A 24,549-nucleotide genomic window follows, 5' to 3' on the forward strand; every position below is an offset into this window, starting at 1 on the left:
GAGGAGCTGGGTCAGACGCCGGGCTCGAACACGGACTGCCGCCGCCGAGGCAATAACAGTGAGGGAGACAGTCAGAGAGCCGGGGGATAAAGGCAGAGTGTGAGAGACGAGCGGAAGGTCGTGGGACAAGGACAGAGTGAAAGAAACGGGTAGAGGTTTGAGTGATAAAGGCAGAGAGCCGAGAGGTCAGGACAGAGGGCTAGGGACAGAGCAGAGGGTCGCTGCCCGCGGTGGAGAATCGGGAGGAAATTGTGCTCGGCAGCTCGGCGAACGGCAGAGGAGACAGGTGCCGGAAGCGCCACGGGAGATGAAGGTCAGACGCCGGTGCCACTGACGCGGCTGACCTGTGCTGGGGAGCACCGCACCAGGTCGTCGGGTGTGGAGCTGATGGGGTGGCGTGGGAAGGATCACAGGCGCTGTCTGAAACCGACGGAGCCGCCCGGAACCAGGGCAGGATCATAGTCGAAACGGACGGATCACACACGAAAGACATTGTGGAAATAAACGGCGCAGAGTGTTGAAACCGTTATAAGATTAGAAGATGTGGCCTGGCCGTAGGTAAAGAAAAATGCTCAACCAGAGCAGCCTAGATAGCTAGTCGCTCTTGCAATGACATACGGTTTATACAACAGCTGATAAGCTAGATATTTGATCTCAAATATTTACCTACCCGAACTATTCAGACCTAATTTATCCAGCAAAGGATGTACTCGGAATATGAGACGAGCCCACGACTGGGGGCGGCAGGCAAAACCATGCTAACTGGAAAGACATTAGAGTCGAGCCTCGGATGCACAGAGAAAGTGAAATAGTGCGCCGTCTGTTGAAGCACCTTCTCAGAGCCCGCCGTATATTGGCATTGTTCCCTCTGTGTGATGTTAGTAATGGGGACATGATACGGGCAGTATGGATGGATGGATGGATGGGTGACAAAATCCTGGGCTCGGCCGCATCACGTCTGTGTGGTGTAACAGGGAAAGTAATACTGTCACTGTTGCAGCTGCACGTGCTGGACGCCGCACGTGCCGCCAATAACAACGGACGTAACGCATTTCATGTCATTTCGATATTGACAGCGTAACAAAGTAATACGAGGCCAGCAAGAGCACTAAAACTGGAAGAGCACTTCTCTGCGCCAAGAGTGGGCCGTTCACAGAAGATTGAATAACGCCTCACGTCAACCTGTCAAGCTGTGAATATGCTGAGCAATGAGCATCCTGAACGTTCGAAGATGCAATATCCTTATGTAAGGTCATACGCAGTTTGTAAATCGTCACCAGAAGTGGAACCAATAAAGTTTGCATTGAATCGACTTCCCTCTCGTATATCATTGACGCCGTTTCTCTCATATCTCGTCGCTGTCCGTTTGCACTCACCCCTTGTGATCCTTGAGCGGGATCCTCCTGCCGAGCATCTCGAGGAACTCGTCCATGGCCTGGCTGTGACTGCGGTTGCCGAAGAGCTCCTCCTCGCGCGTCTGGCCGTGCCGCTGGTAGATGACGCCGAACTTGAAGTGGTTGACTAGCACGTGCTCGTCGTAGGCGAGCAGCAGGGACGAGGTGCCCGGCGCCAGGACGGGCTCCAGACGCTCCACCGTCAGCTCGTCGTTCAGCAGCTGCAAGAAAAAAAACGACGGGTTAGAACAAACTAGCATTACACACAAGGACAGCAGTGTGCCAGCGCACGTATAAATGACTGGACATTGTCGCTGGGTATGGTTACGAATAATGCGATTAAGCGGACAGGTGGGTAGCAGAGACGATATAGCTCCAGCGTCAGAGCGGATGTACCTATAGCGAAGATAAAATGCCCGACTGAACATCTTATCATGACTATGGGTGAAGAAGAGATGGCCCACTAAGACATCATATCTATGCACACAGTCACAGACAATCGTGAATCGCCCGTAACGGCCGCATACCCGCTGCCTTCTCCGCCGCCCACCCGCTGTTCCCCGTTCCCGAAATGGTGCGGAAATGACAGCCGCTCGCCGCTCGCCTTCCTCACTCTCAGAATGTAAATCAGGAGGTGCATGCCTTCTGTCGCTCCGTCGCGGCAGGGCGACACGGTCCCCGTCGTGTCACGCGTCGTTCGCTCCCCGAAGACGGCCGGAAGCCGCCGCCGCAGACGTGTAGCGCCGTCGAGAAAGCGGGCCAGCGGCACACCACGGAGGGAGCCGCGGTGCGGTGACAGGCAGAGGAGAGACGCAACGGAGCGGCAAAACTCATCTCCGGAGCTGAGAAAATAAACAGGCCGGCTCGGCGCACCGGCCGCCGCCGAACGGGTGCAGGCCAGACGGAGGTGGAGATTGAGACCGAGATATTGCGCCAGCTTCCTGCGAGTGAGCCACGCTGCCGCGCAGGCCACGGACAACAGACGGGCCGCCGGGCTGCTGCGGCCACGGAGCCGCCTCAGACATGGCAGGATGTTTACACCATGTGCGAGGCGGTATCCGGGTGCGGCTGCTCAGTGCTCACCCCGAGCGGCGGTGAGTCGGAGACCGAGAGACGCGGCGCCCGCGGCCGGCCGGTGAGAGACAGCGCACCGGCGCCGAGCCGACCAGCGGCGCCGCGGGAGACGCACTCCAACTCGTCTCATGCAAATGAGCACGCATTCATCAGGCAGTGCCCACAAAAATATCCACTAATTGCGCACGAAACGAGGCCGTGGTTTCGGCCGGTCGGCGCTGAGGGGCGCTGGTGGGCCGAGAGCTCCGGTCTGCCGCCTCCCACCGCCGCCCATAACCGCCCACCACCCACCGCCCGCCCGGCGCGGTGCACGCACCGTGCGCCCATTAGAGACGGGCCCGGGCGGCGACCGAGAGGCGCCGGCGTCTGTGGACAATGGAGGGCGGCGCGGGCCGACCTGAATCTGTCTGCCACCGCCGAACACGGCGCCGCCGGGTCAGCGGCCGGTCAGTGCGGGCGCCGCGCGAATCTCTGACAGACTCGGGTGGTATCCGACCAGTCACCTCCGAGCGGCGCTGATGTCCGCCAGCCGTCTGGCCAGAGCCGCCTGCCGCGCCAGCTGTCTGAGCTCTGCACACAGCCCGTCTCGAGCTGTGTCGGCCAGCACACAGCCCGCTGGTGACTCGTCCCAGCCGCGGCTCTGTCGCCCTCGGTCGGCCCGTCTGCCGACGGCGTTCGACCGTTAGACCGACCTATCTTCGCAGCTGGTCTAAACGCAGACACGCCCACTCATCAGCGCCCGCCAATCTTCCTCGGTCACGGCAAGAATAGGCGCCCGACACCACCGTTAGCGAGCCCGGACACCCGCATAGACCGGCAGCCAAGTCACCGATCTGTCTTATAGACTTCGAGTCCACCCCAGCCACACGCCCGACCATAGAGCCGTCCATGTTGAGATCCCCTTCCCCTGGACGCCCTCCCCAACGACGCCGAATATTTGCGAGGCCGGTGACGGGGGCGTTCCACGCGGGAACGTCGTTAATATATGCAGGCAATCGATGCGAATCGATGCCGTCGGGCGCCTCCGAGCTGATGTGGGGGCGATACGGTCCATGGTCCGACGACCGGCCGTGCTGAGTCGGTCGGGAGGGACCGGGACGGCGCCGGCACGAGCCGGAGTCCTGCCTTCGCCGCCGCGCCGTCGCCGCTGTTACCGCCTGCATGGAAGGGTCGCCCGGCGAACAAAGCCTCTCAGACGAATAGGGTGCATAAATCAGGTCCGACGGGAGGAAGGCCGCCGGCCCGGCTGAGCCGGGTCCGAGTGTCGACTGAGCCCGGCCGCGGGGCCGGCTGGCCGGTCCGGTCCCATGCCGGTGGCGATTCTGGCAGGTGAGCCGGCAGAGCCGTCTGCAGCCCCTCAGCTGCTAACTGTTTCACATATCTTCTACCACTTGCCGAGACTTGCAACCGTGCAACTGTATATACTGACGGCTGAATGGCTAGGGTTTGGTATCGAAGACTGGCGCCGCATGTGCTGGTCGAAATAAGGGCGCTCGCGGTAAATGTGCGGGAAAATGACTACAGGATATAACGCAGCGCTAAAAGGACAGGCAAACCGGCCACGCTCGTAGACCAACAGGGAAGGACAGACAGCACGTAGCACGCAGTCTTTGCCTGTTCGTGGCCGCTGAGTCCAGCGTGCTGGAAATATGTGCGCGGTTCAGGACACGACTCGCCTGTTCTGCAGCTTGCAACAGACCATAAAAAGCGCATCAAAATAAATTGTTGGCCAAGGCTACCTGTAGAATTATCCCAGCGAGGTAAAGATTAATGCTACTGTGCCGCAAAAATAATGGCCACCCGCGGCTCGGGAGGTAAACTGTGACGAAACTGCGCCGGTTGAGGAGAAAATGGAGGCTGTTAGTGCGCGGCCACACATTGGGAAAGAAGTGCCTCCGAGAGAACGGCGGTAGGTTTCCGGTTAGAGAATGTGCAACAGTGCCGGCGGAAAAATATCGCAGAGATATTAGGACACAGTGACATGCCAGGGGAGGGATACAGGCGCATATGTGCGCACGTAGCGCCGAGTTCGCTGATTCAATTATATTCACCTCCATGCCGCCGCCGCCACCGTCTCAATAAATCACCCTGGAGGCGACATCCTCTCCCCGATACCTCTCTCTCCCTCTCTCCGCTCGCGCTCTCCCCAGCGCCCAGCTTACACGGCCCGGTAGCCGCGGGGCAATCGTCTCCCACGACGCGTCATCGTCGCGCCCGACGAGCCCTAATCATATGTAATCATTCGTCGTGGTCGACGCGCTGTGACATGGCCGATGGGATGGAGACGCATCGGTCAGAGCCGCGGTCGGGTCCGCCGCGTCGAGCAGGCTCTTTCGTGACTTGTTACATAAGACTAGCTAGAAAGCTTTGTGTACGCTGCTTTGACTGGAATTTAATATGAATGCAGTGTTTAGCACTTCGAGACGTTTCTACAATTGCGTCATACTGGCTTTGACAGTGCCTTTTATGTGAAGTTCGAGCACGTAACACGTTTTGACGGAAGACGTTATTTCATATAGTTACTTCGCTTTCAACGTGTGCACTGGGAGTCTCGCCTGAATGCTATTACTTATTAGACGTTTGCCTCAAAAAGACACTATCCTCTCGCGTTGAAAGGAGCTCTGAAGGCTCCTGATAATCAAAGGCGGCTGCCCACGCCATCTTACCTAGCTCAGAATATCGCTAATGGGTTTGATACGACCGAAAAAATTAAATTTAGGAAGGTCTCCTCGTTACCTTTAATCTAGCGTTGCCCTTGGGTAAGCCAAACTTGATGGCGTCTGAAAAGTTGCGCTAGACCGGCCTTGAAGCATCGTTCCAAATCTCCAACCCCGCCCTTCAAAACTCGCCAGGTCGTGATCACGTGACCTGGCTGAGATCACGTGACCAATATGAGCTGGGCCCAAGTGGCCGCCGAATAAATCCAGGCCTCACATTTGGATCAAGGCTGCTGTGGAGAGGCTGGCGCTCAAACAGAACCAGAGACTGGAATGTCTGAAAAGCCACGCCGTCCTAATTAGGGCCGATTCAGAGGCACGTAAACAAACCCCAAAGCGATATCGTCGAGCACTTGGCTGCGGAGAACGTAGAAGTTTGTCTCCAGTTACCAAACGACAGCCTTGATTCGGTAATCTACCGTTTCAAAGGAATATTCATATGCCTGGATATTGCGGCGAATTAACGAAGGTCGCTAAATTAAACCGTACATAAATTCAACTAGGCGTAAAATAAAACTTATTAAAAAAGAAGCGTAAGCCTTCAATACAATGGCCGCATTGGCCGCTTAGCAGTGCTAATGAACACGCATTGTTCCATAACTATTAAGAATATCTAACAACCACTTCACAGAGCAGTCTTGAATAGCAAGAATGGCAGGAGGTTCCTTCGACAGAAGCCCTGCCGGTTCTCTGGCCGCTCACCTTGGCCATTCGGGCTGGCGTGGGCGCGTCACCGAGGCAGGAGCAGGGCACCAGTTCGTGACAAGTGCCGCTGCGCAGCCGCAGGATGAGCCGCAGGTGCTCCTGGGACGAGATCTGCTCCGGCTTGATGGAGAGCACCAGCGGACCGAGCAGCTCGTCCTCGCCGTACCAGTTCATGTGCTCCTGAGGGAGGAGAGAGAGAAACGTCAGTGGGTGTCTCCTTGCAACAGTGTTTGAGGTCAGGTCTGGCCAAACGTCACGAGCACGAGCGGGCAGTTGTCCGAGTTAATAACAGGTGTCTGTGGAAAATGGACTCTGATTTCATTTAAGATATATGGTAAATAAAAAAGCGTCAGAAAGGTGAGTTAATAAGCATCTATTACGGCACCGGCCACAAGAAGCCATTAAGGGCGGCAATGTGGGCCAGAGGTCACAGCGAAGATGGCCCAACAAAGTAAACATAATAGCCGGCGGCAAACAACGGCCGGCCAGACTCCGTCGGTGGGGTCAGAGATCTTCGTAATCGCCAGCTCTGCACGGTAAAGCAGGGAAAGTCGCCGGCCGATGCCGCACTCAGCTCATTAGCCTGGACTCGGGGAGTCCTGGGGGATTGGGAGTGTCTGGGAGCCACTGCGTCGCAGACAGCCACACAGAGCTGACGCAGCTATACAGCAGAGGCCAGTGCGCAGTGCGGGCTGAGCTGACTGAACCGGTACGTCCCCAGAGTGATCAGACTCCGAGTGATTAGCACACAATCCACTTCAGTCATTACCGTCAAATCCTCCCTCCACTGATGGTCCATTCCTTTCCAATACATTACGACCCGGAAGAAATGATGGACTGGACCCGGAAAGAATGAACGTCTGGTGCGCCTGCATCAAAGATGGCCCAATACATGGCATGTCTCACGTTCCACGGGAGTATCTGACCCTTCCGTCTCATTTCCTCTTCCAGCTTGGTTCGGCTCTCTCCCTCCATCAAACACGCCTCATTACCCCATAAAACTCCGATTCCGGCACTCGTCGGGTTCCGTCGGCCGCCGCCCCACCTCTATCTCGGTCCATCTCAGTACACTCCCACGCCGCCCTCCCCAGTCGTCCGGTCATCTCCCGAGGTCTCGGCATCAGCTCCGAGCCGCACAGCCGCCATTAGCCTACATTGGAGCGCGGCGAGCATGCTCACACCACCGAGCGAGCCGTCTCTACCCTCCACTCTCGGCGCTGGATAAGAGCCGACGAATCTGGGTCGCCTTCCCAGGCCCTGGGCGCGCCCTGAGCAAGGCCGGCCGGCGGCGCGCACCTGAGGCCGAGCTCGGGCACAGGACGGGCGGACCGGTGCGCGCTGCAAGACGGCTCCGGCGGCGGTCGCCACGCTTGGTCGCGGGTTCACTGGCCCGGCGATGGTGCAAGCGATGCGAACAACAATACGCCGGCTCTGAGAAGCTGCCGAGCCGGCTGAATGTGCGCACCGCGAGGACTGGAACGGGCAGGTAGAGTGTGTGCCTGGAATGGTAAATCGGCACCGAAAGCTTGTAGAGAGAGCGGGTGGAGACATCGTCAGCCAGGTGCAGACCGGACGGATGGGCTGCTCGCTGGCCTTATGGTTCTCGGAAGACGAGACAAAGGATCAAACGGTAACCAGAGAGGACGTTCCTCTCGTGCCAGCGGCACTGGGCCGGGCTGGCCAGCCGGGCTGTCATCCCTCGCTCGTGACCGCACAGAGCAGCATCGATTTGTCTGGGCTCAGCAGGGCCGTCCCTCGCCGGGCGCGCACTCTCTACAGCGCCTCAAGGCCGGCCGCCGGGCCAACCCCCCCCCCCCCGCTAAAACCCGGTCCATCTCGAGCCGTCAGACACAGGCGAGGAGTTCACAAACCGAACAATGTCGCTCATCTCCAATTTCCAACATAATTTGCTGAGAAGTTAATTTTCCAGCAGACTTGAGCGCTTCTGATTAGAGCTCGGTAATCTGCCTAGTAAAAAGTGGCTGAGCGCAGTGGGTCGGTGAAGTCCCGCAGGCAGTAGAGGCGGCGGCCACTCCGACCCACGGCCAACCCAGGAAGTTCCCAGACACGTGGGCAATGCAGACTGGGCAGCCAGTGCGCCATTAGCTGCTGATGCCCGGAGGCCGGCAGACTTCCCCTGGCCGTGGTCGGGCGCCGCTACGACCGGCTAATCTCATATGAGCCCGTCCAGCCCCGATGGGTAAGTTCGGCAGAACGGTCGGCCCAGCTCCCGGAGACTGGGCGCCGACCGGAGCCGGGTGCGGCCCGGCCCGCCGCGTGCAGCTGCCGGTCCAGCAGCCGTCAGCCGGCGGCACTGCCCGGCCCGGCGACAGTGTTCACCGAGACGCACTCGTTGCTATCAGGAGCTTGCGGCGGAGCTTGTTAGCCTGACTGGGTCGTTGGGCGGTGGCTCGTTGTGGTAATAAGCTTCTTAGACGCGGCTGTGGCTTATGTAAGGCGCAGGAGAGGGAGCATTTCCGTCTGACGTTGGTATAGTATAGTCTCGTGCGTTCTGCGCGGAAGCAGAACATTGCTGCAGTTGCGAAGTAATTCTGATAAATGTTTTAAGTTCCTGGAAAACTAGCTACGTATCTTACTTGGAATTCATAGCGTTTCATTCCGAGCAAGCGTTTAAGATCCACAAAGCGTGAGAAAAGTAATATTTTTTTTTTTATTCGTCACCCTTCCAACGGGCCGGTTTTGCCCATTTACAGGAAGGTACCCCTCCCCCCTAGGCTACGGCTAATGTGGGAGCCCACCCCACTCCTGATGACACAGCTGGGGACGACGCCCGCGGAACGGGCGCCACCGGGGATCGAACCCGGAACCTCCCGCACCGCGGGCTGACGCCTTACCAACTGCGCCACCAGGGCCGCGAAATTCAAAATTCATCGTAGTTCTGACGCAAGAACCGTTTCAATCTGCGCTTGTGGTGCTGAAATCCACCGAGCTTTGTGGTTTCCCTCTGACCTCCAGTACTGAGCTGTGCTTCTGCAACCATGCAACAAAGCCGGGGGGAGGCGGCTGCGGGTCAGGACGACCGGTTTTACTGCCGTGCCTGCTGCATGGGTCGGCCGCATGAGATCAGCGTCTGTGAGGGCCGCGTCACTTCTCGCCCGGCGCTGACATCGGCCGGTGCATATTGGCGTGCCAGGCGGGGCGGCACGGGACGGGACAGGGATGGGACGGGACGGGACAGGGATGGGACGCGATGGGACAGGGATGGGACGCGATGGGACGGGGTGAGGTGGGACGGGCCGGACTGCGGACCGCGGTGCGAGCAGGTGGCCGCGGAGGAGACGGACAGGCGGCTCCTGGCACGGGGCCACGCCACGTGCTGAGCGCACGGCGCCAGGTGCCCGTTCGTGCCGAGCGCTGCTCACACCGACCCCACCTGCTCCGCCAGCCCGCTCCTCCTGAGCCCGCATGTGAATCCAGCTGTCCACGGCGGCCGGCGCGCACAAAGGACACAAAAACAGCACCCCTGACCGGTGCCGCCGCCTCCTTCCGGCAGGCGTTGCGATTCACCAGCCCCGCCGCCGCTGGAGAAAGCCGTTGAGCAACACCGGGTCTCGACTCACCCCTGTGACGTGCACGGAAGGCGTTCGGGAGTCGGGAGGGTCGCAGGGAGCCACCACGAGCAGGGGAGGAGTGATCTCTCAGAGGCTACCCTCCATACATGGTGCTTGGTTTGATGAGGTCACAAGACCCCCGAGGAGTGTTAAATTCTCCATTTGCATATCTTGCAGAGGGCGTCGTCCCACTAAGACCCGTATTGCTCGTCACCTCCCAGAGCGGTGATCAAAGGCAGAGCGCCGCCAGCACAGGAGGGTCAGGGACTCTTCCCGCTATCTGCACACCTCCGAACAGCGGGTCCGTCACTGGAGCCCCTACGACCAAAAGCAGCTGCTGAACAGCGGGTCCTCCCTTGAGGCCCCTATGACCAAAAGCAGCTGCTCATACTTGTTATTATGCAGACGAAAATATCGACAGTATTCTTAAAAAGTGTTAGTTAAAGCGAAACACGTCTCGGTCTCGACCATCAAACAAGAGACGGTTATCGGTGGCGTTTCTATTTTGAACAATCCCAAAACGTCACACGTCCTGGTGTCTTGAGGCTCCATACTAAAATGTGATACAGGATCTCTGGGCCCCGGGTACCGATGCAGTATCTCGAGTTCCCGACGTCAGCGCATGGCGGGGCGACGGTTCACGCTCCACCGGGCGCAGTCGACAGCTAACGGTGGGTGTTCAAACGGTACGTGTCAGGCCGGCTCGACCCACTGCAGCCGGCCGGCACACGACCGTTGAACAAACCAGGTAACGTACACTCCTACGGTAAGAAACATTTGTCATAAACCTGCCCATGAGAAGAACGCCCAACGACCAATGCAATAAATAACGACTTGACCATGGTGAAGTGTCTTCCACAAACTTTACAATATGGTCGTTTTCCTGCTCACGGAGGCTCACTGTGCCCAGCGCGTCGTTTGGCAGCTCGTGTCGGTGTCGTTAGCACGTGCGGCGCGGCAGGAGGTCATTTGTGAACGCGGAACAGCAGACTGGCGCCGTGCCGCTAATAACGGAAAACAATGCGGAAGGCAGCGGCCACCGCGACCGGCCCGGCGGACGCGGAGGTGGAGGGGGTGGATGTGGATGTGGTCAACTGCAGACAGTGGATGTAGTCCAGTGGATGTGAGTGACGAAGGAGGTGACCTAGAGGATGTGGGTGACTATGAGACAGGAGAGTGAGTGGTGTTGATTTCCATGGTGCTCATTATGTTGAATAATGACGATTGCATAGCGGGGGCAACTCTATGTAGGGTCAGGTCGGCCAAAGGGAAACATGAAAACCTTTGAAATGCCCGGCTCAAGTTATGCCCCTGTAGCCAAGCCCGAAGGACAGGCTGGGGTCAGCAAGGTCAGACTCGGACCAGTCTCAGGACCAGTCAGGTAAAACTTCGATCCATCAGAGAGCGTGCTGGGTTACCAGTGCCCTCGGGAGGCCGGCAGCTGAGGTCGTGACAAAGATAGCGATCACGAGACGACCTCCAGCGGCTGGCGTCACCCATGCTGTCCCTCCGGATACATAATGCCGCCGCCTCATGAATCATTCATCTTCAAGACAGTAGCGTCGTCCGCCTGTGACCTAGCAGCCCTTTGAATAGCGGTTCAATTCGTTTATAAACTGGAGAAACACATGAATAATGGACCAGCGCTCGGGCTATGTGTTTCGGAGTGCAGTCATTTGGCTCGGTCGCCCTAGGGAGGCCGCAGTCGAGTTGGTCCTCAGGTAGAGGGACAGGGGACGGTCCTCCGTCATCGCTCGGATGGGTCAGAGGTCATGGGACGGCCGCGCGGCGGCACACCCAGGCTATTGTTCTCCCCTCCTCGAAAGTGCGGAGGGAAGTGAGCCTCTGCACACAGGGCGTCGGCCCTCATTAGATACAAGCCAGTGCCGGACCGAGGACAGGAGCTGGACTGTGGAGTGTGGACGGTGGACTGTGGAGTGTGGACGGTGAACTGTGGATGGTGAAGTGTGGACGGTGGACTGTGGACGGTTCACAGTTGACGGTGGAGCGGCGGGCAGAAACAGCCATGGTCTAGCGCACGGGCACCGACGCGTGGTGTCACGTTTACGGAGCACCGTTTGTGCGCGAGCAGCGGTGCTCACGCCCTGGCGCCCGTTCACAACAGATGACCCGGTTCACGAGCCCGGGTGCGTGGCGTGGTTACGCGCTGCTTCTCCCATGTTGTCCCGCGGTGGCGGCCTTGGTCTTTGAAGACGTGCCCGTGACACAGACTGTTGATATATCACTGACCCGGTTCCGTCTCGTGGATTTATTGAGGCATTCATGAGTTGCATAAAAGCAAGCATAACTTGTACAGCCACGAACTTCTGAACGAATGACTTTTGATTGCGATCAAATGCATGTTCAAAGTAACCATCAGTCTTGTCATCCATTGAATTATTGGCACATTTTGCTTGCAGTTACGACACCAGATCCCAGTCGCAATCGACCGTACGGCTGCCAGACCTGAGATTTTGATGTGCAATTCATCCAGACAAAACGACAATGACACTCAGGACCGTTTTCTCGGAGCTTGGTCCCGGACGTCGAATTACTCCAATCGCCGGGTACCCAGAAGTACTGAGTGGCTCCGCTGTCGCCGCCGTGGCGTGCACGTCTCCCTGTCGCTCTGCATCATTACGGCGCTAACGAGACCAGGGCTGCTCGTTACCTTTCGCTGTCCGCTAAAAGTGACACGGCGAAGCGCTGCCACCGCCTGATCAGCGCAGCCGCCGCTCCTGTCACAGACAATCACCGCTTTCATGGCGCCGTCGATACACGTGCCGGCCAAAAAACGTGAGAGACGAGCCCTCAGCAGCGCCGAGAGGCTGGATAAACAAGCATTGCTCAGAAGTCATAGTGCCAGCACAGACACTGACGACGGCACAGGTAGCGACCCAAGTGACAGAGGCTCTATTGGAGCATTGAGCGAGGTGTGCGTCACGAGCGACCACACCCGCTGTGTCGAACGTCGTCAGACTCGGCTAACTATGACGACCTCACGTGTCGGGGGCTCGGCTGTCTGCCCTCACCGCCCGTAGTGGGTATTGATGATGCATGGAACTGCAGTTCTCGGCACGCTCTGTGGTCACTACTTTGTGAACTTCGGTAGGAGACTGATAAAGGAAGAATTAAAAAAAAAGAAAAGGAAGGAGTGAGACGCGGGAAGTGGGAGGGAGAGAGATAGAGGAGGGAGAGGGAGAGAGAGAGAGAGAGAGAGAGAGAGAGAGAGAGAGAGAGAGAGAGAGAGAGAGAGAGAGAGAGAGAGAGAGAGAGAGAGAGAGAGAGAGAGAGAGAGAGAGAGAGAGAGAGAGAGAGAGAGAGAGAGAGAGAGAGAGAGAGAGAGAGAGAGAGAGAGAGAGAGAGAGAGAGAGAGAGAGAGAGAGAGAGACGTTGAAACCGCAGCCATTAACCTCAATCATCAGAACCATTGAAATACGCTTCTGACCCTCGAGATATCATCTCCATAGCGGCCGTAGGGGCTTTCGAAGATGGCTCAGAAAACAACAACAGCTCTATGCCCGAAGTCGGCACCAAAGTCCCGGCTGACGTTAATCGATGTGCTGGGCTCGTATTGAGACCTTTTGGTGATCGACGCTACTTCGAGGCACTCTGTCACAATCAGTCAGTTTCACACTGATTCAGAGAGTGACGACCATTCTACAGCGTTCAGAAGTTCCGTTTCGTGTGCCCGATCTCAGCATGCTCCTGAATGGTATGTAATTCATCTCACTGGGGCATCAGCTCAGAAATTGTCCACTTCGAGACGCCCAGCTGAGTGAAAACCAGTTCATTTCGTATGGCCCAAACGATCGATTTCTTTCCCAGTGCCAGAAAAAGCTGGACGGAAGACCCGTCTGTCATCCTCTCCATTCTCTGTGCATGTATGGAAGGAGTCTGGCCTGAACGTGCGGCAGCGGCCCCGTAGCCGGTAGGGTCACGGAACAAAAACGGGTGCGTCCTTCGTGCCGCGACCTTGGCCTCACACTGTCCCTTCCAGGGGCGCACCTCAGCCGCGGACTGACTGTCCTCCGGGGTCTGCTTCGTGCCTGCAGTCTGTCTATCCCAGCGGACGTCGTCTACGGGTGTTCTCCGTCTCACAACTCCCAGAGGAGCCAGCTCGGCCCGGGACCGGTCTGCGGCTCCCGCCGCACCGGGCCGACCCAATGGCTGCCGATCTGGGTCACCCGCCGCTGACCGATCTAGGCAGGTGCGAAGGAGAGGTGTGTCAGACCGCTGGAGGCGGCACCACACCTTCTCTGAACCGTGGCCCCCAGCGCCGTCAGATAGGTACCGCTCGAGAACCGTACGTCCCAGCGCATTGCCGACTGCCACCCAACATATGTTCAGATGTTGGACTGTAGTTAGTAGAAACAGATGTAGTCGGTCAAACTGATAAATGACTGTGACCTTCTGAGCGTCAGAATCCGTCCCATCAGTTTTCAGAAAAGCAATAACCATTTCTTTCCATCCAGGACGGTCGTTTTCCAGACAGGCTGCGCAGCTCTTACATTAATGAAATGGTATCATCTCACCGTCCCTTTACCTGGGAGTCCGGCAATAGCCCGTGCCGGCAATATACGAGCCATGGTTATTAACCAGCACACCAGAGAGCCACGAGCTGCTCATAACCACACCCTCATTTCTACTGCATGACACCGGTAACACCAGCTGCAATGTCCACCATGAATCACTGAGCAGCAGTCGCGGCAGGGCAGCTATACGGCAGGATATGGCACCGGGCGGCGGCAGAGGCAACCCGTCGACCTGCGGTCACAGCGCACCAGCTTTCACCGGCACCCGGCAGGGCGGACGGCCCGCGGACGGAACCTGTTTACCTTCAGTTGACCGCAGTGCTCGCCTCTGAGGATGGCCTCTGATAAGGAGGCCAGGTGCCGCGACGCGTGCTCAGTGTGTTCAATGACGAGTTGGCCGTGGATTCCGCAACGGGTATAAGCAATTGTTTGCCAGAGGTTTAAGAGGATTGAGTTTTAGAAGACTGGGATGTTGAATGAAAGCTCGCCCCTCATCACCAAGATCGAACGTCAAGCCACGTCATCCTCCTCTCCATCCTCGTCTCTCTCTCTCTCTCTCTCTCTCTCTCTCTCTCTCTCTCTCTCTCTCTCTCTCTCTCTCTCTCTCTCTCTCTCTCTCTCTCTCTCTCTCTCTCTCTCTCTCCTCTCATTCCACCCTCTCCCTCCCGCCGCCAGCTCCGCCCGTTGACCCAGTGTGACCCGGATGGCACAGTTGCAGCTGGCTCGGCCGGGCCGGTCGGCCCGTGGCACACATACCACAGCTAGCTCAGAGACGCCGCTGGCCTGCCCTCAGAGAGCGGCGGGTATCAGCCCGAGCATCAGCCCGCAGCGCCGCGCCGAGTTCGGGCCTCGGTCTCCCGCTGAGACCGGCACGACTCGACACGGCTCTGGATAAACTTTGGGCGACTCTGGATGACTCGACACGACTCTGACTGACTCTACACAACTCTAAACAGGCTAGTCAGGGAGGAGATGTGAGTCGCTCGCTCGCTCCGGTTGGCACCGCGACGGGCGCTGCCGCGACCAGCCGGTAGCGCCCACCTGCCTCGCACATAAAATCCATTCATTAGCGGGAGTATTTCTGGACGCACCTGCCCCGGGATACGTTGCGCTCAAACGGCCCTCAGACACGCGCCTGCTACCAAGCGGAGCTTAGACGCTTCTACCGAAATGGCACGGATGTGCCGCCATCAACGTTACCATGCCGCTTTAGCAGCACATCGCGCCCGACTGGGAACGGCACGAACCGGCCTCTCGGATTCATGAGGAGGGATTTCATAGCGTGCGGTGCCACTGCAGCCCGCCCGGATTCAGACCACCCAGGTAGCTACCTTGCATTAGAATCATCAGTTGGGCTCGGGTGCCTGAATGATGGGAATGGGTGCCAGACCGTTGGGGGCAGGGTGCCTGTCAGTGGGTGCCGCGGAGTGAAGGTCGATGGGTGCAGAGTGTCTGTCAGTGGGTGCGCGAGGGTGCAGGTCGGTTGGCGCTTCTACCGGAGGCGATCGGTGCGGGTCCAAAGAGCCCTCCAGTGGAGAGTTTTCAGCGGTGAGCCACCGCGCGTGACACGGGTGTGTTGTGAAGGCAGGCAGGACTCTCCAGCGCGCGGGGATCAATAGAGCGCCGGGCCGACACGACCCAGCCGGTGCCGCGCCGTGCCGTGCCACTCAGACGGACCAGTCGGATGTTGAGGTGCTCCAAACACTCGGCGGACTGCCCCGACCCGTGTTTGGCTTGAGTCTGGTCTAGAACTCTCAAAGGGGTATAGTCCTTGGAACGTTTTGACTGTGTTATTTTATATCAAACCTTTTATGTTTGAGCAATTTTGGGGTTATTTAATTTTCGTCCATTTAATTTGTTATTATTTTCAGCGGGCAACGAACGTTGATATTGAGGACCCCTCGACGGCCACTCAGTCGTGTCCTGTTGTGTTGCCTTATTTCCTGTTGTGCCGTTTCGCGTCGTATTGATTCGTTCAGTCGTGTTCTAACCCTTACATGGTGCAGGTGGCCGCGGTTCGATACTGACCGGAAATCTACCCATCCTTGCTCTGACATCCGGCCGGGCTCGAGTCACCCATCCGCGCCCGCCGACTAATTACCCGACATTCCCTCGCGGAAACGCGAGATTAGCTAACGAGGGGCGGGTGCGGTGCGACCGAAGACCGGTGGCAGGTGGGCAGGCCAGGGCGGAGACAGCCGAACGGGGTGAGGGGATTGCGGCGGAGACAGCGGAGAGGGTGAGGGGATCGCGGTGGGCGGATAGAAGCCGGGGAGCGGCCGAGTCCTTCCGGCGGGGCGGTCCGCAGTGTCAGGGGAGGCGGGCAGGGGAGAACGGAGGAAGAGGGGCAGACTGGGTGAGGGGAGTCGAAAGGGGACGGTCTACAGATGTCCCGCCGGAGGTGTCAGCTGGCGTGCCTGTGGTGGGGGCGGACAGCCGGCTCACACCGTATATGGCGGCGGCGGCGGCAGCTGGGCCGGGCCGCATTCCCCGCCCGTCCTCCATCCGCCCGGGCCACGCCGCCCTATCAGCTGCCCTCCGAGGAATCCGCCAGGTGGCGGGCGAGCGCCGGGGGACCCACCTGTCCCCCCAGAGGCACCCAGCACGTGCAAACACTGACACGCACAACAGCCGGCACGTACCGGGCAACGTGACCGCCCCGGGGGCAGAAATCTCATCCTGACTCGAGAGCCCTCCTCGTCTCTCGTAGCGCAGAGATGAAACGGACGGGATGTGCAGCTTTATCTATTATTATTTCTCCTTTGATTAAAGCCCAAGGGCTGCTCCAAAGGAAAATATATGCGTCATTGGGAGGTAAGTGTTATGTTACACGACGGAAAATCATTGCAAGAGACTTCAAACGCAGGTGCAGTGGGATGTTTACCAGCCCGACTTTTTCAGGCGGCTTGCTTGCTTCTTTGGCAGCTTGTACGTGTATCAATGCTGAAGTTTAATAAGACATTCAGCTGAAAATCTGGTCACGTCGCTCACTTTGCCCGTATTGAAACACCACACGAAAACGTCAATTTCAGATGTGTTTGTCACCCAAATTTTCCACGAATAGTTTATTAGGTTTAAAAAGAGTTTCTCGTTAAGTTTGCAAATGCATTAATTAATAAAGAAGCACTTCATGCTAAAGTTATCAAAATAACAATAGATCCGAAATGCATAACAAATGATAATCTAATGTGGGTCCAAGGTAGGTACCCGGTTCCAACAAAAGTTGGCATTGATCCTGAGAGATAGTTTGGTTTGTTTTTCCCCCTCATATAATGATGGCAATTTGCGTAGGTACGATAAGTTGCAATCAAATTATTTCGTGTTTATCTCAAAAATCCAAAATCTACTGACAATATTCTCGTCATGCAACGCTAAAATAAACAGGTCATTTCTGCGCAATTAGCAGCATTCAGGCGGCCCTTAATGTCAAGCAAATGATATTTGTGCCTTTCAATCAGCCCAATCTAGGTCGTCTCTCGCGCATTCACGCGTCTGGCTCAGTAAACACGTCTGCGCCACTGTCAATAACCCAGCCGGTCTTTCCTAGCCTCTCTAGTTCGAGCGGCAGAGTCGCGCCCCGGGGGAGCGGCGGCGACCGCAAAGCGCGGAGCCCCCGGCGCCGCCGCGACCGGAGGCGTTTTTGTGCGCGCTCGATTCTCGTCGACGTGTGGGTTTTTGTCAGCGCTCGTCGTCGCAGTGCGTGAGCGATGGGAAGATGGAGACGCCGCCGCCGAGGACAATGGCCGACGGCCCGTGATGCGCAGATGTGGTCATACGCGACCCCTGTTTACCGCTCCTCTTATGGTGATTGGATGGGCTTCAATAATGCACGAGGGACAAGAATAGACCGATCGTTTCGGACATCTTGGTGCGCAGATGTGTTTGTGCGCAATAATATTTGCAACTGCTTAAAATTGTATCTGCCAAGATATTGCAAAAACACTCATTCAGCTTAATCCCTCCCTATTAATTCTCTCCCTCATCATATTTGCTCGTAATGTATGCAGCATTTTCTGCATGACCTGACCCACTGACCTGATCCAGCGATCCGACCCACCCACCAACTCGACCTACCTTGCCGAGGAAGTGTCTCCGGTAGCACTTGGCCGTCTCGTCGCACTCGATCTTTGGCTTCCAGCTGTGCGCGGGCAGCACGGGCTCGCCGCGCGCGTCCAGCGGCGTGTCGTGCTCGGTTCCGTCCACCCAGTACTCGTCGTCAGGCCTGGTGAGCACCATGGGGTAGGGCGGGCCTCGGCGCAGCGCCTGCTGCAGCATCTCGGACGGACACCGCTTGTCGGGCGGCGGCTTCGGCGGGTCCTCCTTCGACGGCTGAAAACAGACGGAGGGAGAGACGAGGTGAAGGGTTTGTAGCGCGTTAGATGACAGCGAAATACAGCGGCGATTTATCGTCAGTAGAATGTCAATATTGGTGTTATGAAGAGCAACAGGCGGACACAACAAGTGGAGAACAGCACGATGGATGGTTAATGGTGCAGCATTGATGGTGATTGATCGTAAGAAAGCTCAAAGCGAGAAGTGCAACGAAAATCATGTAACAAAAAGCGACGAATATGGAAAGCGTCCTGGGGAGATACGTTTGGCTGACTCGCTAATAGTAGCCTCCTGACAGTTGTGTAGAGTGCGTGAGATAGCTTCCCGTCCCAGCCCGGCTCGGTGGCTGATGCCGTAAGCAGTGGTGGCTTTTTGCCCTTCGAGGTCACCGTCAGCACGCGGCGGCCGGGTCGGGGCCGGGGGCAGAGAAAGGAGCGGCGCCACACAGACTGCCGCCAGTAAACTGCAGCGCCTCTTCCTTCCGCCGGCACTTCACACGATCCCCTCTCTCCTCCCTCTCTTCCCTACCTCCCTTCCTCTCGCCGCATCCCTCTCCAAACCGAGAGACGGCTGTGGCGCCGCCGTCCGGTGCCGCCAGCTGCGACCAGTAATTGTCCCTAAATCTCACTGTCAGAGAGGCTCGGCGCGGCGTTTTCTGGACACGCTGTGTCCCTTGGGAGCGTGTCCGACGCAAGATATTCCCTCGCCGCGCCGCCTTCGTCGCCGCCGTCTCGTAGGTCCGATGGGACGAACGAACGAACGAACGAACGGACGGACGGACGGATGGACGGACGGACGGACGGACCGACTGGACCGCTTGGAATAATGGCAGTGCCGAGCGGACCGTAAATCGCAGCGAGCTCTGAAAATCCATAATGTCGTCCGACGACCTCCATCGTCCGGCCTGACGACAGTCCGTCGGACGCCGCTCCCAACACGACCCAAACGTCCACCAGGCGCCGGCCGGCCGGCCAGACGGGCCGGTCAACAGTCGCCTCACGGTCAACATCTCGGGCCTTAATTGCATCGGAGTTCTGTTTATCTTTCCTAGAGTGTTGACAGATGGGCGGTTTACCCAATTTCCGCACAGACATCTGTCTGGAAACCCATGTCTGCACACTAACAGCATTGCTGCTCTATGAAATTGTACACCTAGGCGGACTCAGCAAATGGCCTGCGGTCGCCGCGAGACAGGCCGTTGCTCAGAATGACGACCGGAAGGGACGCTGGATGGGTCATATCTGTCTAACTGACCGCGCTCCGGGCGGATTCCGGCAAATCGGCCTCCGGGGGGACGGGGCCACCGGCTGCTGCAGCTCTGTCTGTGCACTCACATCGGCTGCGGGAGGGATCTCAGCGGCTGCTGCACTCCGCACTCGGCAGCCATATTGGGAGAGCCGAGTCAACAGCCCGCGGGCAGCTGATAGCGGGTTGGGGAGACACGAGGTCCGGCCTCGGCCATAGAACCGGACAAGACCGGAGTCCCAGTCGAGGTGGCAGTCCCCGGACCATTTGGCACGGCTGTTTAACGCTACGCTGGCGGCGGGCCCGGTTTCAAGGCAGCCCCGGTCCCCTCGTGCCCGTTCCGACCTGGCTGGCCGAGTCGGTTCGGGCCGCCATTTTGGAGGTGTTCACGGACACATACAGGGTCGCCTGAGCGCGCGCACCGCTCGTCCTGCCAAGGTTTGCTGGATAAATGGGACGCCGATCCGCTCCACTACCTCCCCCCCCCCTCCCCCAGCGTCTGGCAGCCGGCGCCGCGGCCAGTGCGACCCTCGGCCGCTAAACTCATCTCGAAATCACGCTGAAATCGATGGCCCGTCGTCATGGCGACGAATTAAACAGTCGCCGACCGGCCGGCCGCACTGACGCCGATCGTCGGGGCCCGAGCGGGGTCAATGTCAAGGTGGCGGTCGTCCGCAGTCCCCATTCTTCAGGGGCAGGTGAGGGGCCGGGTAGAGTGTGGAGCGGAGGGTAGAGGGAGGGTGACTCACGGCCGGTTCAGCAGGCTGGCTGTCGGCTGCAGCCCGCTGCCAGTAGCGGCCCCGCGTGCGTCACAGCCCACAGGTTGTCCGGCGGACTAGCACTCCAAGGTATAACCGCTCCAAACACAGAGCAGTGGCTATTGAAAGGTTATCGATGGGTAGCTAGAAGCGGCTGCAGCCCAGCTTCGCGTGAATTTGAAGACAACAAAAGAAGTCAATTACCAGTGACACAATTGTGTGTAGTTGCGGAGCCACTGGGCAGTCGAAGAAATATCATTGATATCAAATTACATGTCTCATTGATAAAATCCAACATATCACAAGACCGTGTAACAAAACGTAACTGAGTATATTCACCATCCTGCCGCTATAGCAGCCTGCTATAAGCAGTGCCATCCGGCCGCAAATTGAGTTACGCTCTGCTTTGTCCCGTTACCCCTCCACCGAGTGAGTGACGTTTCCTGGGTCCCGCTCGGCGTCGCGTCACTCCACACGTGCAGCGCTGCACCCCAACCCCACCACCAGGATCGAAACAAAGGCCGCACGGACCACCCTCTGTTTAGTCTGCGTGGGGCGCTGTCTCACGCGCTCCAGACCTCCCCACGTGTCTGCAGAGGTGTGACGCCGTGACGGTGAGCTCCCACTCCCACAGAGGCGTCCCCTCCAGATCCCACGGCTCCCCGCTGCCTCCCAGACCAGGGTGGCGCCCTGCCGCCCTCCGCGGCCCCCAGATGACATACCGTGAGCGGCGTGCGGGCCGGTCGCGCGATGGGCTGCGGTGCAGGGTAGAACATTTCCTCCCGTATGCTCCCCAGCGCGAGGACCCTCACAAATGGCAACAGGGCGGCGGCGGCGGCGCGGGCGCGGCCGGGACAGTCGGCGCAGCAGCTCTCCCCAGCAGCCTGCTCAGCCAGTCACTGCAGCGGCCAGGGCCGCGGCGCGCGCCGCCGCCTCCGTCGCCATGGTGACGCCGTGGTGTACCTGACCAGTCAGCTGGCGGAGCGCCGCTCAGCCAAGGACTCCGGCCGGACGGCGCCGGCGGAGCGCACGCCGCAGCAGAGGGGAGCACTGCTCACGCTGACGAAGCTGTTCCGGCTTACCACCCAGAACGGGGGAGAAGAGCGACTGGTGAGCCGGGAGGAGCGACCCGATTGGCTGGTGGCAGACCCGCTCTGCCGCGCTCAAGTGGTCCACTTTTTGTGCGACTTTTTGCCATTGCTGTTGGTACTTTCCGAGGACTCCATAACACACCGTACGGCACACCCGAGCAGACCATGCCCGATAGAACACTGGCCGTTCTGTTTGTCGTGCGTCCATTTCGGTCAGGTAATGAGACGGCGCGGTGTTACGTTTTTGTCGTTAGCGGCTGTGATGCAGTCTCCGGGCCGGCGGCGTGTATTGCGGCACAGACTATCAGCGCAGGTAAATATGCTGCCGCGGCACAATACTGCGGGAATGAGAATTTATCGCATTACCACAAACGTTGTCCAGAGTGGTGCAGCGGCTCTGATCTGCAGTATCAACTTTCCGCACATTGTAAGTAACAAGTTTATCCCATCTCTCCACACAAAACCGCAGGTAGCGAGCAAGAAGGAAAAATGGGGGTAATGCAGCATGCCAATCACGATCAGCTTGATTTCTGATGGATCAGGTTCTGCTTTTCCCAATAGAATTTCTTCTCGGTAACAATATGCACAGTGGGACTTAGCGCTGGCATTCAATTATGACATCTGCAGAAGTGGAAAAAAGCGCACTGCTGAATAAAATATACCAAATAACACAGAAGCGCATTCCCATAAGAGACAACACGGCACGTAGGGAAGTCCCACAGTCGGGCAATCAATGGTAAAAGCCTGTAGCGAGCACAGCTGCTCGTCCGACAAGCCCTGGTGACCTACGGCCTGCTCTAGCTCTCGGCGGGGGCAGCGTCGCAGACGACGGGCGTCGGCCCGCGGCGCACCTACGTCGCAGTCGACGCCGGCGCCTCGGCTCATTACCGGGTCAGCGGAGTGCGGTGTAGACAGAGGCCAGTCCAAGGGCAGCCGGCGTGCCACGGACCCGTCCCCGCGGGCGGGGGCGGCGGCGGGGGCGGGGGCGGCACGCCGTCCTATCGGCCCCATCGCCACTCAGCACAGAGCGGCTGGTGGTCAGGGGCAGACGGCCCGCGCGGCGGGCCGCTGCCGACACCCTCAGCTGGAAGGGCAAACACGCTCCTCTGCTGGGGTAGATCCGCGCTGATAGCAGGGTGCCATCAGCATAATGGCCAGAGTGGATCCGGCGTCAGAGCGCGCCACTCAGGCCATACGGCCAATGACATTGGGAACTGACAGCCTCCACATTACAGCGAGGAAAACACAAGTACACAAACTGAGACGGTATAAATAAAACTGAAACTCACTGCGCAGTACGCACTTCATGCATACAACCGTCAAGAGGTTTATTGTTTAGGTATATCACCGCTTCCTTGAACTGAGTCACGTTGAATGTCAAGCAAGGATCGTTGAGATGTGACAACAAAGTTGTTGAGCGACGGCAGCGCCAGTCTGGGTATCATCCGTCCAGGATCCGTCTCGTAAGTTATGCCAGACAAATACCTAGAGGAGGTGCTAGAATGCCCAAAGTGGATCTCAGATAGAAGAACCGAGCTAAATCGAATAATTTGTCACCTGCACCATTCCCAGAAGTTAAAAGTGCTTTAAATTTACGAGCTAGCTGCGACAAATTATGTGCTCTTTAAATACCAAAGCTAATGTTCCCCAAAGTGATTCGTTCATTGAACGAACAAACTCCGTAAGATTGCAATCAAATAAACTCGCATGGAGCGTCGCATGATTGCACATTGTAACAACGTCCTACTCGACTTCCTGCCTGACCTTACGTGCTGCAGGTGACTCACCACACTCGTATCAACTTTTGGCCTAACAGTTTCGACGAATTCGTCAGGTACGCTCCAACTGCTTCCGCTCAATACACCAGCCATGGGTTCAGTGAGCATTCAGGCAGCATTCAACCGGATGCGTACAAATACTCGCGTGAAATGCCAGCATCGCATAAAGTCTTCACCATGAATCCTGAGCCAGGAGATCTCCGGCGTTCATTCTACCATGAAGAATAACCCTCCACTGGAGTAGGCAGGCCAGACCAGGAAGTGCAGAGAGCTGCATTACATCATCACTCGGCCGCGTCAGTTGGGAGGTGGCACATCATCGACCGCGCATGGTGCGCAGTGGAGGGCCGCCCTGCAGGACCCAGCCAGCCAGGTCCCAGCCTCGCCCGGCCGAGGCCCAGCGCCGCCGGCCGCTCAGCGTCCTCATAAGTCGGCCGGTAAGCCTGTGTCGGGCACAGAGCTCCAGTCCATGTGCCGCAGGCTGCCGGGGTCGGTCGGTCCGCCAGGCCGGGTCACACGGTGTTATGTGGCGCTCCTAAGGCGGCTCACACCGGCTCCCACCGCCCCAGGTGCGGCGGACACCGGCGGCCGGCCGGGCGGGCGGGCCCTGCAGAACTCCGGCCGGCCGGGATACTGCGCCGTGCAGCACCCGTGGGCACCCCACGCGCCCCTCCCGCCCTCACAGACACGTAACCGTGGTGACGCCAGCTCGGACAAGCGTGGCGTCATATTCGTCTGACCGTGTCGGCTCAATGCCCGTACGTGGGCGGAGCGGGTACGCGGTGACGGGTGTGTCTGTCCGCCCTCGTCCCGCCCGGCGCGGCCGACCACGTCACACACAGGTATTTGTGCTCCGTGTAGCATTGTGTGCGCGACTGCTGTGACGCGGTGCGTGTTTGTGTCCGTGTCAATTAGGGGGTGCGGGCGCCACACCCCCGTCGATCAGACCCATACGCTGCTGCACCGACCCTCGGTCTCCCCTCTACCTGCACCCATGCCCTCCACCTGCGCCGGAACGCCAGCTGGGGCTGCACTCGGTGGGGTCGATTTAAGTCGCAGAATGCAGTTGTGCGCCGACGTCCAACTGAGGACAGAAAATTCCGCACAAAACAAACAGAGCGGGCCGAGCGGGCAGCCGTCTCATCAGGATTCATTTGGGGCCGCCGCTGGCCCGGCGAGTGGCGGAGGTCTGTGGAATGCCGATGGAGGACGAGGCAGCCAGTCCGAGCCCCGACTGGAAGAGCGTTCAGGGCCAAAGTTTGACAGAACCGGGACGATCCCGAATATAAATGGTATCCCAGAACAGAGTTTGAAAACATGCAGATGGTGTTCGTTTCAAAAATCGAGC

The 24,549-nt window shown here is 58.2% G+C and overlaps 1 protein-coding gene across 4 annotated transcripts in view; it reads right to left on the reverse strand.

Moving 5' to 3' along the window:
* Positions 1-24,549, reverse strand: part of LOC122387189 (rap1 GTPase-activating protein 1-like) — a 100,078-nt gene that overhangs the window by 4,682 nt on the left and 70,847 nt on the right. For 3 of the 4 annotated variants that reach the window (XM_043377119.1, XM_043377120.1, XM_043377122.1), the window contains 3 exons: positions 18,072-18,326; positions 5,888-6,070; positions 1,377-1,615 (listed from right to left, as the gene is read on the reverse strand). In XM_043377119.1, coding sequence (XP_043233054.1) covers positions 1,377-1,615; positions 5,888-6,070; positions 18,072-18,326 — 677 coding nt within the window. Of the gene's footprint in view, positions 1-1,376; positions 1,616-5,887; positions 6,071-18,071; positions 18,327-21,054; positions 21,239-24,549 lie in introns of those variants that run through there. The other variant, XM_043377121.1, reaches the window with a different exon arrangement.

Source organism: Amphibalanus amphitrite, unplaced genomic scaffold (assembly GCF_019059575.1).
Source record: "Amphibalanus amphitrite isolate SeventyFive unplaced genomic scaffold, NRLGWU_Aamphi_draft 000276F_arrow, whole genome shotgun sequence".
Taxonomy (NCBI): domain Eukaryota; kingdom Metazoa; phylum Arthropoda; class Thecostraca; order Balanomorpha; family Balanidae; genus Amphibalanus; species Amphibalanus amphitrite.